We start from the raw sequence: 13,492 nt of genomic DNA, 5'->3' as shown, positions 1-13,492 counted from the left end.
AGGGAGTTCTAGTCCCACCTTAGGCATGAAAGCCGGCTGGGTGACTTTGGGCCAATCACCAGGAGATGGTGAGTTCTAGTCCCACCTTAGGCAAGAAAGCCGGCTGGGTGACTTTGGGCCAATCACCAGGAGGCGGTGAGTTCTAGTCCCAGGTGTGAAAGCCAGCTGGCTGATTTGTTAAGTGAATCTGGGTTGCCATCATTCGGCAGAAGATCTCAAAAGGGGATCTCACATGATCCCCGGGACACCTCAAGTGTCATAAATACGAAGCACTTGCCTTGCCTCTGAATGATGATCACGTGATACTGAGGAAGGCTCCTAAGGTCATAACTCACGTTCTTCTTCAGTGCCGTCGTAACTCAGAACGGTCCCTGAGTGAACTGTAGTAAGTTGAGCCCTACCTGTAGTCCCCACAAAAGAAACATCCATGCATACAAAGCTGGAATCGGGAGAAATTATTAAACGGCACTGAGAAAAGTGACTCACGACCAGTTGTCCCGCTTAACAACCGTCGTAGCATTCCCACTGCGGTCCTGTGATCAAAATTTGGACGCCTGGCGACCGTCATATATTTATGACCGTTTTCAGCATCTGGCCATCGAGCGATCACCCCGTCCAGCTTCGGACAAAGCCAAAGTGGGCGGAGAAGCCGAATTCGCTTAACGACTACACGATCCACTTAAGAACCGCAGTGTTTCGCTTAACCACCGTGGGCATCAAACCAGGCAGGGCTCCCTTAAAAACCTTCATTGCCTTGCTTCGCCGTGAATGGGAAATTCGGCCCCCGCTCGTCGTAAGACGAGGACGGTCCTGTATTCCTGCAAGAAATTGCATTGCTTGGTCTGCCTGAGTTTTTATCCCCGCTGAGATTGTTGCTGTCGTTTTTTTTGTATAGAGTCCTCAATTACTGTCGGATCTTCACCGAACTCTGCGAGACCTTCCTGGACAAAATCGTTTGCACCCCGGGCCAAGGTTTGGGGGACCTGCGGACTATCGAGCTGCTCCTGATCTGTGCGGGACACCCCCAGTACGAGGTAGGAAGCCCCAACCTCAACCTTCCACTTCCTTGGTAGAACCTGCGACCGTCTTGGACATTTTGGGGTGCTCAGGAGTGTGTTGGGGTGGGGTGGGGAGAGGCTGCTGCCTTCTGCTGGAAGAGAGGGGAAAAATTAAACGGAGCCCCCTATCACTGGGCCCTGTCTAACAAAATGAAATATTTTTTTTATTGAAAAGTTTTATAGGAAATATAAACATTTTCTCCCACCCCCCACCCTCCCCCCCACCCCCCTCCCTAGGCTTCCCAGAACAGGCACAGGGTATAACATTCACAAACATAAAGCTAAAATATGCTAACGAATTATTGCATTCATCTTCTCCCTAAATCTTCAACTCCTTATAACTCAAAAAAACTATAAACATAAACTACTTAAAAATTATTTCATTCATAAACTATATGCATCTTCTTGTTCGGATACTTTTTTTGTATACAGTCAATCCATCTTCTCCATTCCGATATATATCTTTCATTTGAATGGTCTTTAAGGTATGATGAAATTCAATGTAGAGAAAAGTCAAGTCCTACACTTAGGCAAAAAAAAACACCCCAAAAGTACTCTTATAAACTGGGGGAAAGCAGGCTTAATAGCAGTGATTGGGAGGGGGATCTCGGGGTCTTAGTGGACAACCAGTTAAGTATGAGCCAGCCGTGTGCCAAAAAAGCCAACACAATCCTAAATTGCATTAACAGAGGGATACAATCAAGATCAAGGAAGGGACTAACACCACTCTGTAAAGCCTTAGTAAGGCCACACCTAGAATCCTGCATCCAGTTTTGGTCACCACACTATAAAAAGAGATGTTGAGACTCTAGAAAAAGTGCAGAGAAGAGCAACCAGGATGATGGGACTGGAGGCTCAAACATACGACGAACGGTTGCAGGAACTGGGAATAGTTAGTCTAGTGAAGAGAAGGACCAGGGGAGACAGGAGAGCATCTTCCAATATTGGAGGGGCTGCCACAGAGAGGAGGAAGGGGGTCAAGCTATTTTCCAAAGCACCTTGAAGGCCAGACAAGGAAGAATGGATGGAAACTGAATAAGGAGAGATTCAACCTGGAAATAAGGAGGAATTTTCTGACAGTGAGAACCATCAACCCATGGAAGAGAAGTTGCCTTCAGAAGTTGTGGGAGCTTCATCATAGGAAGCTTTCAAGAAGAGACTGGACTGCCATCTATCAGAAATGGTGTAGGGTCTCCTGCTTGGGTGGGGGGGGGTTGGACTAGATGACCTCCAAGGTCCCTTCCGACTCTGTTAATCTGTAATCCCCCCCCCTCCTCGCGACTCCCAGGTGGTCGAGATATCCTTCAACTTCTGGTACCGGCTGGGGGAGCACCTGTACAAGACGGACGACGCCATCATTCACAGCATCTTCAAGGCCTACATTCAGCGGCTTCTTCACGCCCTCGCCCGCCACTGCCAGCTGGACCCCGACCACGTAAGCCCCCTCCCCTCCACGCCCCCCACCCCCCGCCCCTCCCGGTTCGTCTCTCAGGCTGGCGGTCCCTCACCTGAGTTGGAGGGCGAGAAGACGGGACGGTTCCGTGCAGGGTGGATTTGATTTTTAAATCGAGTCGATTTAAATCACGATTTAAATCACTAGTAAAAGAGGCTCAGTTTAAACCGATTCGGTTTAAATCATCATTTTTAAAGAGCAACTCTCGTCTGTGTCCTGCAGTGGCTCCTCTGGCCCGCTGTTGATTCACCGAAGTCCCAATATTGCAGAATATACAGCCTCCCACTGCAGAAAGTAAACTCCATTTCATGCTGAATAAACTAAATTAGGAGCCTGGATAGCTCAGCAGACTAATGCATTGTAATTTAACACCAGCTGTCTGCAATTAAAGTAAGTTCGAATCTCACCAGGCTCAAGGTCGACTCAGCCTTCCATCCTTTCTAAGGTAGGTAAATTGAGGACCCAGTTTGTGGGGGCAATAAGCTGACTTTGTATAAATATACAAAAGTATGAAGGCTATTGCTTAACGCACTGTAAGCCGCCCTGAGTCTCCGGAGAAGGGCGGCATATAAATCAAATTAAAAAAAAAATTATGAATGTATCTTAAATAAAAAAAACACTTTTTAGATAGATTTTTACTCCAAAAGCATTTTATTAAAATAAATTGGACAAACATAAAAAAAAAAAAATCCGATTTAAATTTCTTAAAAATCCGATTTTTAATTTTTAAAAAAAAATTTGTTAACAAAATCATCGATTTTTATTGGTGGATTTATCGATCCTTGGTGGAAGCCAGATTCACTGAACGTGTTTCTCACTTAGCAACAGCAGTGATTCACTGAACAAATCTGGCACGAAAGGTCGTAAAATGGCGCAAAACTCGCTGAACAACTGTCTCGCTTAGCGACGGAAATGTCTCGGTTGTGAAGCCGAGGACTGACCCACCAGTGTGGCGGCTATACGACCTCTGGACTTCCAACTCCCAGAATCCCTCAGCCCAGCCCTGCTCAGCGTTGGCTCTCTGAGTGACGTCCTTTTTCCCCCTCTCCTGCTCCCCAAATCCTAGGAAGGGATCCCCGAGGAAACGGATGATTTTGGGGAGTTCCGGATGCGAGTCTCGGATCTCGTCAAGGATTTGATCTTCCTGGTTGGCTCCGTGGAGTGCTTTGCCCAGGTGAGGGCCGGAAGGGAAAGGGACCAGGATGGGGTTCGTCTGGTGGGCCCACCGTTAGCTCTTCCTTCCACCTAGAAAGCATGTTTGTATTTATTTCTATTCCACCTTTGTTACTATATACGTAACTCAAGGCAGCACACATACCTAATCCTCCTTCCTACTCCCTGTTTTTCCAAAACAACAACCCTGTGAGGTGGCTTGGACTGCTGACTGGCCCAAAGTCACCCAGCCGGCTTTCATGCCTAAGGTGGGACTAGAACTCCCTGTCTCCTGGTGATTGGTCCAGAATCACCCAGCCAGTTTTCATGCCCAAGGCAGAACTAGAATTCATTGTCTCCCTGTGACTGGCCCAAAGTCACCTACCGGGTTTTGGTGCCTAAGGTGGGAAACTGGTGTAGTAGTGTATGTATTTCTCCTTCTCCTTCTCCTTCTCCTTCCTCTTCTTCTTCCTCTCCTCCTTCTCCTTCTCCTCCTCCTCCTCCTCCTTCTTCTTCTTCTTCTTCTTCCTCCTCCTCCTCCTCCTCCTCCTCCTCTCCTTCTCCTTCTCTTCCTCCTCCTCCTCCTCCTCCTCCTTCTCCTCCTCCTCCTCCTTCTTCCTCTTCCTCTTCTTCTCCTTCTCTTCCTCCTTCTCTTCCTCCTTCTCCTCCTCCTCCTCCTCCTCCTCCTTCCTCTTCCTCTTCTTCTTCCTCTTCCTCTCCTTCTCCTCCTCCTCCTCCTCCTCCTTCTTCCTCTTCCTCTTCTTTTTCTTTTTCTTCTTCCTCTTCTCCTTCTTCTTCTTCTCCTCCTCCTCCTCCTCCTCCTCCTCCTCCTCTTCCTCCTCCTCCTCCTCCTCTCCTTCTCCTTCTCTTCCTCCTCCTCCTCCTCCTCCTCCTCCTCCTTCTTCTTCTTCTTCTTCTTCTTCTTCTTATTATTATTATTATTCCTCTGCCCCTCCTCCTTCTCCCTCGGTTTCTTTTTGCAGCTTTACGCCACTTTGAAAGAAGGCAACCCCCCCTGGGAGGTGACGGAAGCCGTCCTGTTCATCATGGCCTCAATAGCCAAGAGCGTTGACCAGTGAGTAGTGGGAGGGGGAGCCATGCCAGGGCCTGGCATGGGTGCTTGTATGGGCCTCCCAGGGAACAACGAATAACATAAATTGGATCCAGATTGTGACCTCCCACTCTCCCTGCCTCTCTTTTTTTCCCCTGACTTGAGGGGGCTTGGCTTCCTTTAACAGTAACAGAGTTGGAAGGGACCTTGGAGGTCATCTAGTCCAACCCCCCCCCAAGTTCTCGCAGGCAAACCTATTATCATTCCAGGCAAATGGCTCTCCAGTCCCTTCTTAAAAGCCTCTTTTAATGGGGAGGAGGCTGCCAGCTTGCCCCCTTTTTCAAATATTTTTAACCTATTTACTTACTTAACAAGTATAACAACTTATTTACTTGCTGTCTTATTTTTCTACTTATTTATTCGTTTGTTCCCGCCTTCATTATTTTTTTATACATAACTCAAGGCGGCGGCGAACGTATCCAACCCACCTTCTCTCTTGTAAGTTATTAACGCTTGTAAATCGAGGCATCCAGGTGTCCGGGCACAATTTTTTTACACCGTTTTTGGCGGCGTTCGTTATAAATGGAATCACCGTGGCCGCTAAGCGAATCCAGGGTTGTAAATATGAAAGTGCCAGAAATAAGACAAAAAAATCTCCACGACCCATCCCACTCAAGTGACCGCAGGACACTGCAACGAGTCGTAAAGGCGAGCTGCCAAGTGCCCGAAATGTGATCCCGCGTTCACGTTTCGTGACAGTTTATGATGGCCAAAAGTGCTTATCAGTCGGAAAGCGCCTTTTTCCGGAACCGTCCTAATTTCAAACCCTCATTAAGCGGTCGTAAGCGGGGGTGGGCTTCAAAAATTTTAGCAAGGGGATCTCTTGCTCGTTTGCTGGGTGGGCGTGGGCGTGGTGGGCGTGACCTAATTGGCCTCCTGCACCACGGCAGAGGGTGGGCCGTTTTTGCCCTCCCCGGGCTCCGGAGTTCTTTCCTTGAGCCTCCTGGAGGGCGAAAACGGCCTCCCCAGGCTCCGGAGGCCCTCTGGAGGCTGGAAACGGTCCCGGCCTTCTCGAACTTCCGCTAGGCCCATTTTTCACCCTCCCTGAGCCTCCGTGCACTTACCTATATCCAAAACAGGCCGCTTGGGGACTCGGGGGTGGGCGGGACCAGCCAGGAGTGAGATTTGAGGGTTCTCCGAACTGCACAGAATCTTAGCTAGAGGTTCTGCCGAACCCCTGTAAACCCCCAGCAGCCCATCCCTGGTCGTAAGTCAAGGACTACCTGCAGCCATCCCAAGTGGAGATGGTCGGGACAGAGGACGTCTCTACCGACAGACCTGGCCCCTAGAATCGAGATGGCTTCCTGCGGGTGGGAGAAAAGGGGGAGGGGAGATGCGGGTGCTTTATATGGCGGGGGTCCCCTAAAGTGTTGGAGAGCCCAGGGAAAAGCTGGGGGGTACCTGTGGGTTCAGGTTGTGCTATTTTTGAGGGTTCAGAATTTACCTGCTTCCTCCCTTTCCCCCCCTACTGCAGAGAGAACAACCCCACCCTGGTGGAAGTACTGGACGGAGTGGTGCGCCTCCCCGAAGCCGTGCACACGGCGGTGCGCTACACCAGCATCGAGCTGGTGGGGGAGATGAGCGAAGTGGTGGACAGGAACCCCCATTTCCTGGGTGAGTGGAAGGGCCAGGCAAAGGGGGGGGCAGGCGAGTTGGCTGGGGAATTCTGGGAGTTGAAGTCCACACATCGTACAGCGGCCAAGGTTGAGAGACACTGTCTTAGTTGGTCGTGGGAGCCCTCTCCGTGAGAGCCTCCCTTTTCAGACTGGTCCAATCTGTGGATGGGTGGGTAGCAGGGAGGGAGGGATGGAATGGAAGAAAGGAAGGATGAATGGATGGAAGAATAGAAGGAAGAAAAGATTGATGGATGGAAGGATAAAGGGAAAAAATGGATGCATGGATGGAAGGAATAGAAGGAAGGACGAATGGATGGAAGAATAGAAGGAAGAGGATGGATGAAAGGAAGGTGAATGAATGGATGGAAGAAAAGATGGATGAATGGATGGATGGAAGGAATAGGAGGAAGGAATCGATGGAAGAATAGAAGGAAGAAGATGGATGAAAGGAAGGGTGACTGAATGGATGGAAGGAATAGGAGGAAGGAATCGATGGAAGAATAGGAAGAAGATGGATGAAAGGAAGGGTGAATGAATGGATGGAAGAAAAGATGGATGGATGGATGGAAGGAAGGAATAGAAGGAAGGATAGGAGGAAGGATGAATGGATGGAAGAATAGGAGGAAGAAGATGGATGAAAGGAAGGGTGAATGAATGGATGGAAGAAAAGATGGATGGATGGATGGAAGGAAGGATAGGAGGAAGGATGAATGGAAAGAAGAATAGAAGGAAGAAGATGGATGAAAGGAAGGGTGAATGAATGGATGGAAGAAAAGATGGATTGATCGATGGATGGAAGGAATAGAAGGAAGGATAGGAGGAAGGATGAATGAATGGATGGATGGAAGAATGGAAGGAAGAAAACATGGAAGGAAGGAGAATTGATGGATGGAAGAATAGAAAAAAGAGGGATGAAAGGAAGGATGAATGGATTGATGAAAGGATGGAAGAAAGAAAAGATGGAAGGAAGGAAGGAAGGAAGGAAAGATGAATTGAGGGGTGGAAGAATGGAAGGAAGAAAAGACGGACGGGTGGAAGAAGGATAGGTGAATGGAAGCAAGGATAGGAAGGATAGACAGACGGACGGGTGGAAGGATGAAGTAAGGATCAACGGCTGGAAAACACGGCAATGAAAAAGATGTGTGTGTGGAAGAAGCCCTCCTCTCCCCCTCCCTCAGATCCTGTCCTGGGCTACCTGATGAAGGGCTTGTGTGAGAAAGCCCTCGCCTCCATCGCCGCCAAAGCCATCCACAACATTTGCTCGGTGTGCCGGGACCACATGGCCCAGCACTTCACCGGCTTGCTGGAAATCGCCCGTTCCCTGGACTCCTTCATGCTCTCGCCCGAAGCAGCTGTCGGACTCTTGAAAGGTACGGCCTCCCTTCTTCCAGCCCCAGGCCAGGTGTCACCCCCAGCCCCCCCCCCTCAGATGGGGAGAGCTTCAGGGGGCTAAGCCCATAATCCTGCTTCCCTGACTCGCTTGTGTTGTGGGCTGTCGGCCACCGGCCCCTCCAGCAGCTGAATAAGAGGAGGAGGAGGAGGTGGGGGAGTCGGGGTCAGCATCAAGGCAACCCGGGAGCTCCGAGGGGGAAGAAGGAGTGGAGTTGGCAGAGAGAGAGAGAGAGAGGCAGAGCCTGGGCCGTCCATCAGCCCTCCAATGGAGAGTCAACAGCCCCCAGGTCTGGAGGTGGCTGATGAGGAAGAGGAGGAGCAGCTGGGTCCAGTGCAGTGGTGGGTTCCTCCCAGTTTGGTCCGGTTCGGCCGAGCCGGTAGCGGTGACGATATGATGTCACCGAACCGGTTCTTCCCCCCCCACCCCCCCACGTTATTCTTACCTTTTATTTGGTCCCACCCCCAATCTATTGCTGCCTCCTGAGTCCCAGCTGATGACTAGAGGGAAAAAAAACTGTTTAAACTCTCGCCGCGGGGCTTCAAAGGGCCGCCCTACAGCTGGTCAGTGTTAAAAGCAAACAAATGAGTCGGGTCGTAAATGCGAGGACTGGTCGTAAGGGCGAGGACCTTCCAGACATGACTCTGACCAGCTAGCCACGCCCACCTAGTCACATGACCTCCAAAGCCACGCCCACAAAATAAGCCACGCCCACAGAACCGGTAATAAAAAATTTTTAGAACCCACCCCTGGTCCAATGCCTGACGTGCGGATGTGCAGAAGGCAGAGGAGAGGAGAGCAGTGGAAATCTATGGGCCGGTCCTCGGGACGGAAGAACTAGCGAAGCCCCACATTACCTCTGGGGATAAGAGGCAGGGGGCGGAGATGAATAGATGGGGCAGACAACTATCCATCTCCCTGCCGGACGGACTTGTTAGCCTGCCGTGGGAGAGAAACTTTTTGCCGGGGCTGCCGGCGCTCCTCTAATTAAAGGAATCTTCTGAGGGTTTGTCGTCTTTGGGGATCTGGGTCAGAGCAGCTTGACGGACTCCTGTCCATCCTCTCGTTGGGCAGGGACGGCATTGGTGCTCGCCAGGCTCCCTCTGGAGAAGATCTCGGCCTGCCTCAGTGAACTCTGTGCCGTTCAGGTGATGGCCCTGAAAAAGGTGAGTCGGTCCGGAGGCCCCTCCGGCTTTTCGAAGGTTGGCTAGGAGGGGAGAGTTGCAGGGTAGGAAAACGATTTACCTGCCAAAGGAGCCTGGAGACTCGGGAGCTATAGAATCCACTCTTGGGTACCTACTCATTCCTGTTGCCTTCGGGGAGACCATAAGGCTGTGATGGCGAACCTAGGACACGCGTGCCGGAGGTGGCATGCAGAACCTTCTCTGTGGGCACACGCAACATCGCCAGCTGCTCTTCATGGGTGCTGGAGCATCAGAAAATGGCCCAAAAAACAGGCTGTTTTCAGACCTTTTCGGGCAGTTTTTCAGGCCATTTTGAGGCCAAAAACAGCCCAAAAAACGCCCTGAAAATGGTCCAAAAAATGGCCAACATTTCACACCGGACAGCTGGTGTTCGGGTTTCCAGTGCTACGGCATGCACACATGTATTCCAGTTTGATCACTCGGTGCCGAAAAGGTTCGCCATCACTGCAATAAGCATTGGAAAAAGTTTGTCAAGGTACTACATTAGAAACCAGGAATCTGTGAGTTCTAGTCCTGCCTTAGGTATGAAAGCTGGTTGCATGACTTTAAGCGAATCACCAGGAGACTGGGAGTTCTAGTCCTGCCTTAGGCATAAAAGCCACCTAGTAACTTTGGGCCAATCACCAGGAGACTGGGAGTTCTAGTCCTGCCTTAGGCATTAAAGCCAGCTGGGTAACTTTGGACTAATCACCAGGAGACTGGGAGTTCTAGTCCCGCCTTAGGCATGAAAGCCAGCTGGGTAACTTTGGGCTAATCACCAGGAGACTGGGAGTTCTAGTCCTGCCTTAGGTATGAAAGCTGGTTGCATGACTTTAAGCGAATCACCAGGAGACTGGGAGTTCTAGTCCTGCCTTAGGCATAAAAGCCACCTAGTAACTTTGGGCCAATCACCAGGAGACTGGGAGTTCTAGTCCTGCCTTAGGCATTAAAGCCAGCTGGGTAACTTTGGACTAATCACCAGGAGACTGGGAGTTCTAGTCCTGCCTTAGGCATTAAAGCCAGCTGGGTAACTTTGGGCCAATCACCAGGAGACTGGGAGTTCTAGTCCCGCCTTAGGCATGAAAGCCAGCTGGGTAACTTTGGACTAATCACCAGGCGACTGGGAGTTCTAGTCCTGCCTTAGGCACGAAAGCCGGCTGGGTGACTTTGGCCCAATCACCAGGAGATGGTAAGTTCTAGTCCCGCTTTAGGCATGAAAGCTGATTGGGTGACTCTGGGCCAATCACTAGGAGACGGTGAGTTCTAGTCCCGCCTTAGGCATGAAAGCCAGTTGGTGACTTTGGACTAATCACCAGGAGACTGGGAATTCTAGTCCTGCCTTAGGCATGAAAGTTGGCTGGGTAAAATTTTAGGCCACTCCCAGCAGACTGGAAGTTTTAGTCCCGCCTTAGGCGTGAAAGCCGACTGGGTGACATTGGGCCAATCCCCAGGAAATACCTTAGGCGTAAAAGCCAGGTGAATTGAGTGATCTTGGGCCAGTTCCACTTTCTCAGCCAAACCTGAAAGTGTAGGGAAAATAGGAGAAAAGGATATTAGACATCTTGGCCTCCTTATAAAAATAATAAAGGTAGAGTAATGAATGAATGAACGAACGAATGAATGAATCAGACAAAAGCCCACTTCTAAATAAAATAATAAAATAAATAAATAAAATAAAATAATAAAATAAAATAAAATAATAAAATAAAATAAAATAATAAAATAAAATAAAATAAAATAAAATAAAATAAATAAAATAATAAAATAAAATAAAATAATAAAATAATAAAATAAAATAAAATAAAATAAAATAAATAAAATAAAATAAAATAAAATAAAATAAAATAAATAAAATAAAAATAAAATAAAATAAAATAATAAAATAAAATAAAATAAATAAAATAAAATAAAAAAATAATAAAATAAAATAAAATAAAATAATAAAATTAAAATAAAATAATAAATAAATAAGATGAAAGCCCACTTCTCCAACTCCCTTTTGGGACGTGTGGAGCTGGGGATTATAGGCGTTGTAGTCCACATCCTTCCAAGACACTTCTCGGGAGAGAGGGAGGGCTGGGGGAGAAAGATTTTGGTTATATGGAATCTTTGGAATTCGGCTATTTGGAGGGAGGGATGGGTGGCTAAGAAATGTCTGAAATAAATAAAACTTTGCCCACCTGCGACCTCCCTCTCCTTCAGCTGCTGTCTCAGGAGCCGAGCAACGGCCTCTCCTCTGACCCCACCGTGCCCCTCGACCGCCTTGCTGTTATATTTAGGTAAGCACCAGGGGGTCGGGGGTCCGAATGCCGTGCCTTAGGGCGGTGTGTCTTCAACGGTTTGCCCTTAGGAGACCTCCCCAATTTTAGAAATTATGCCGGACCTCTAAAGAGCTTTCCTTGAGTGGGGGGGGGGGCGTATTGCTCGGTGCTTGATTCAACGAACGGCTAATTCAGACAAATAGGCGAACGGTGAACAACAGCCTAATCAAGGGACCCACAAGAATATGCCCACCAGCACTGACAGAGTAAACCACTTGTACACAAACAGAGAGCAAACCTCATTCCGTTCTACGACTGATGATGTTCCCTAGTTGGGTCATGGAACGTCTGCAAGAAAACAGTCAAACTCAGAGATCAACAAGGACCCCATAATCCTCCTCCTCTTCTTCCTCCTCCTCCCCCCTCCCCCTCCTCTTCCTCCTCCTCCTCTTGATAATGTTACCTAGTTGGGTCATGAAATGTCTGCAAGAAAACAAGCTCAGAGAGCAACAAGGACCCCATAATCCTCCTTCCTCTCGCCCTCCTCTTCCTCCTCCTCCTCCTCCCACCCTTGTCTTCCTCTTTCCCCACCTTGTCCTCCTCCTCCCTCCTCCTTCTCCCCCCTTCCTCTTCCTCCTCCTGCTCCTGATGTTACCTAGTTGGGTCATGAAATGTCTGCAAGAAAACAATCAAGCTCAGAAATCAACAAGGACCCCATAATCCTCCTCCTCCTCCTCCTCCCCCCTTGTCCTCCTCCTCCCCCTTCCTCTTCCTCCTTCTCCTCTTCCTCTTCCTCCTCCTCCTCTTGATAATGTTACCTAGTTGGGTCATGAAATGTCTGCAACCCTAATCCTAACTGTAACCGAACTTGGAAAGCACCGATGAGCCCACAGTCTTCCTCCTCCTCCTCCTCCTCTTCCTCCTCCTCCCACGCCCCCAAACTATACTCCTTCCTAGCACTGATGCTGTTCCCTAGTTGGGTCACGAAACGCCTGCAAGGAAACCCCCAAGCTCTTAGAGAACCCCAAGTACCCCTCCTCTTCCTTCTCCTTCTCCTCTTCTCCGCAAACCCCCCTCCCTCCTAGCACTGATGCTGTTCCTAGTTGGGTCATGAAATGCCTGCAAGGAAACCACCAAGCTCAGAGAGCACCCAGAAACCCCCCCCTCTCCCCCCAGTCGTCATCATCATCGCTTCCTTTTTTCCCTTCCAGGCACACCAACCCCATCGTAGAAAACGGACAGACGCACCCCTGCCAAAAAGTCATCCAAGAGGTAAACGGAGGCAGTCCACCCATCTCAAAGCAAACTGACTGGGGGATTATGGGAGTTGAAGTCCCCCCTTTTCAAAGCAGGCCAGCTGGGGGATTCTGGGGGATTCTGGGAGTTGAAGTCCACAGGTCTTAAAGATCGGACACTCTTGGCCCATTGCACTTCCTCCTGTTGACGTGCCTCTTGGTCTTCTCCAGATTTGGCCGGTGCTGTCGGAAACCTTGAACAAACACCGGGCCGACAACCGCATCGTGGAACGCTGCTGCCGGTGCCTGCGTTTTGCTGTCCGGTGCGTCGGCAAAGGATCGGCAGCCCTTTTGCAGCCGCTGGTTACTCAGGTGAGATTTTTTCGCCCCTCTGCCAATGGGTGTCCATTCCCTGAAACGTGGTACTCGGACAGGTTTTTTTTTAAAAAAAATACAAATATTCCAAATTTTGCTCTACAAGCGAATCGATTCTGGTTTAGTTGACTTCTGCAGGATTCCTGTTTTTGCTACCTTCTTCTCTACCATGGAGAGCTCTCGGTAGCATTTAAGGCCGTGCTCCCTAATCTTTTAGGCACCAGGGACCAGTTCCGTGAGAAACAATATTTCTACGGACTGGGGGGGCCTGTGGTTTCGTGCAGGGTCTATGAGAACTTGCCATGGTCAGCTCGCCACGGAACAAGAATTACACTAATATCAAAGAAAGACTCTTAATAGAATCATTAAAGGAAGGATAGCAATAGCATGTAGGCTTACATACCGCTTCACAGTGCTTTTCCAGCCCTCTCTAAGCGGTTTACAGAGTCATCCTATTGCCCCCAACAATCTGGGTCCTCATTTTACAGACCTCAGAAGGATGGACGGCTGAGTCGACCTTGAGCTGGTCAGAATCGAACTGCTGGCAGTGGGCAGAGTTAGCCTCCAATACTGCATTCTCACCACTGCACCACTGGGGCCCTTCCTTCCTTCCTTCCTCCCTCCCTCCCTCCCTTACTTCCCCTTTTCTCTCCTTCC

The 13,492-nt window shown here is 49.4% G+C and overlaps 1 protein-coding gene across 2 annotated transcripts in view; it reads left to right on the top strand.

Annotated features, from left to right (window-relative positions):
• TNPO3 (transportin 3) overlaps nucleotides 1-13,492 on the top strand; it is a 45,357-nt gene that overhangs the window by 20,913 nt on the left and 10,952 nt on the right. The window contains exons 7-16 of one of the 2 annotated variants that reach the window (XM_060689324.2): nucleotides 896-1,034; nucleotides 2,347-2,493; nucleotides 3,578-3,685; nucleotides 4,647-4,738; nucleotides 6,249-6,388; nucleotides 7,569-7,760; nucleotides 8,855-8,946; nucleotides 11,167-11,243; nucleotides 12,437-12,497; nucleotides 12,692-12,832. In XM_060689324.2, the coding sequence (XP_060545307.2) occupies nucleotides 896-1,034; nucleotides 2,347-2,493; nucleotides 3,578-3,685; nucleotides 4,647-4,738; nucleotides 6,249-6,388; nucleotides 7,569-7,760; nucleotides 8,855-8,946; nucleotides 11,167-11,243; nucleotides 12,437-12,497; nucleotides 12,692-12,832 (1,189 nt within the window). Of the gene's footprint in view, nucleotides 1-895; nucleotides 1,035-2,346; nucleotides 2,494-3,577; nucleotides 3,686-4,646; nucleotides 4,739-6,245; nucleotides 6,389-7,568; nucleotides 7,761-8,854; nucleotides 8,947-11,166; nucleotides 11,244-12,436; nucleotides 12,498-12,691; nucleotides 12,833-13,492 lie in introns of both variants that reach the window. The other variant, XM_087874383.1, reaches the window with a different exon arrangement.

This window comes from Pantherophis guttatus, chromosome 7 (genome assembly GCF_059756535.1).
Source record: "Pantherophis guttatus breed Tessera chromosome 7, ASM5975653v1, whole genome shotgun sequence".
In the NCBI taxonomy this organism is placed as follows: domain Eukaryota; kingdom Metazoa; phylum Chordata; class Lepidosauria; order Squamata; family Colubridae; genus Pantherophis; species Pantherophis guttatus.
This window is presented reverse-complemented; position numbering and strand designations above follow the sequence as displayed.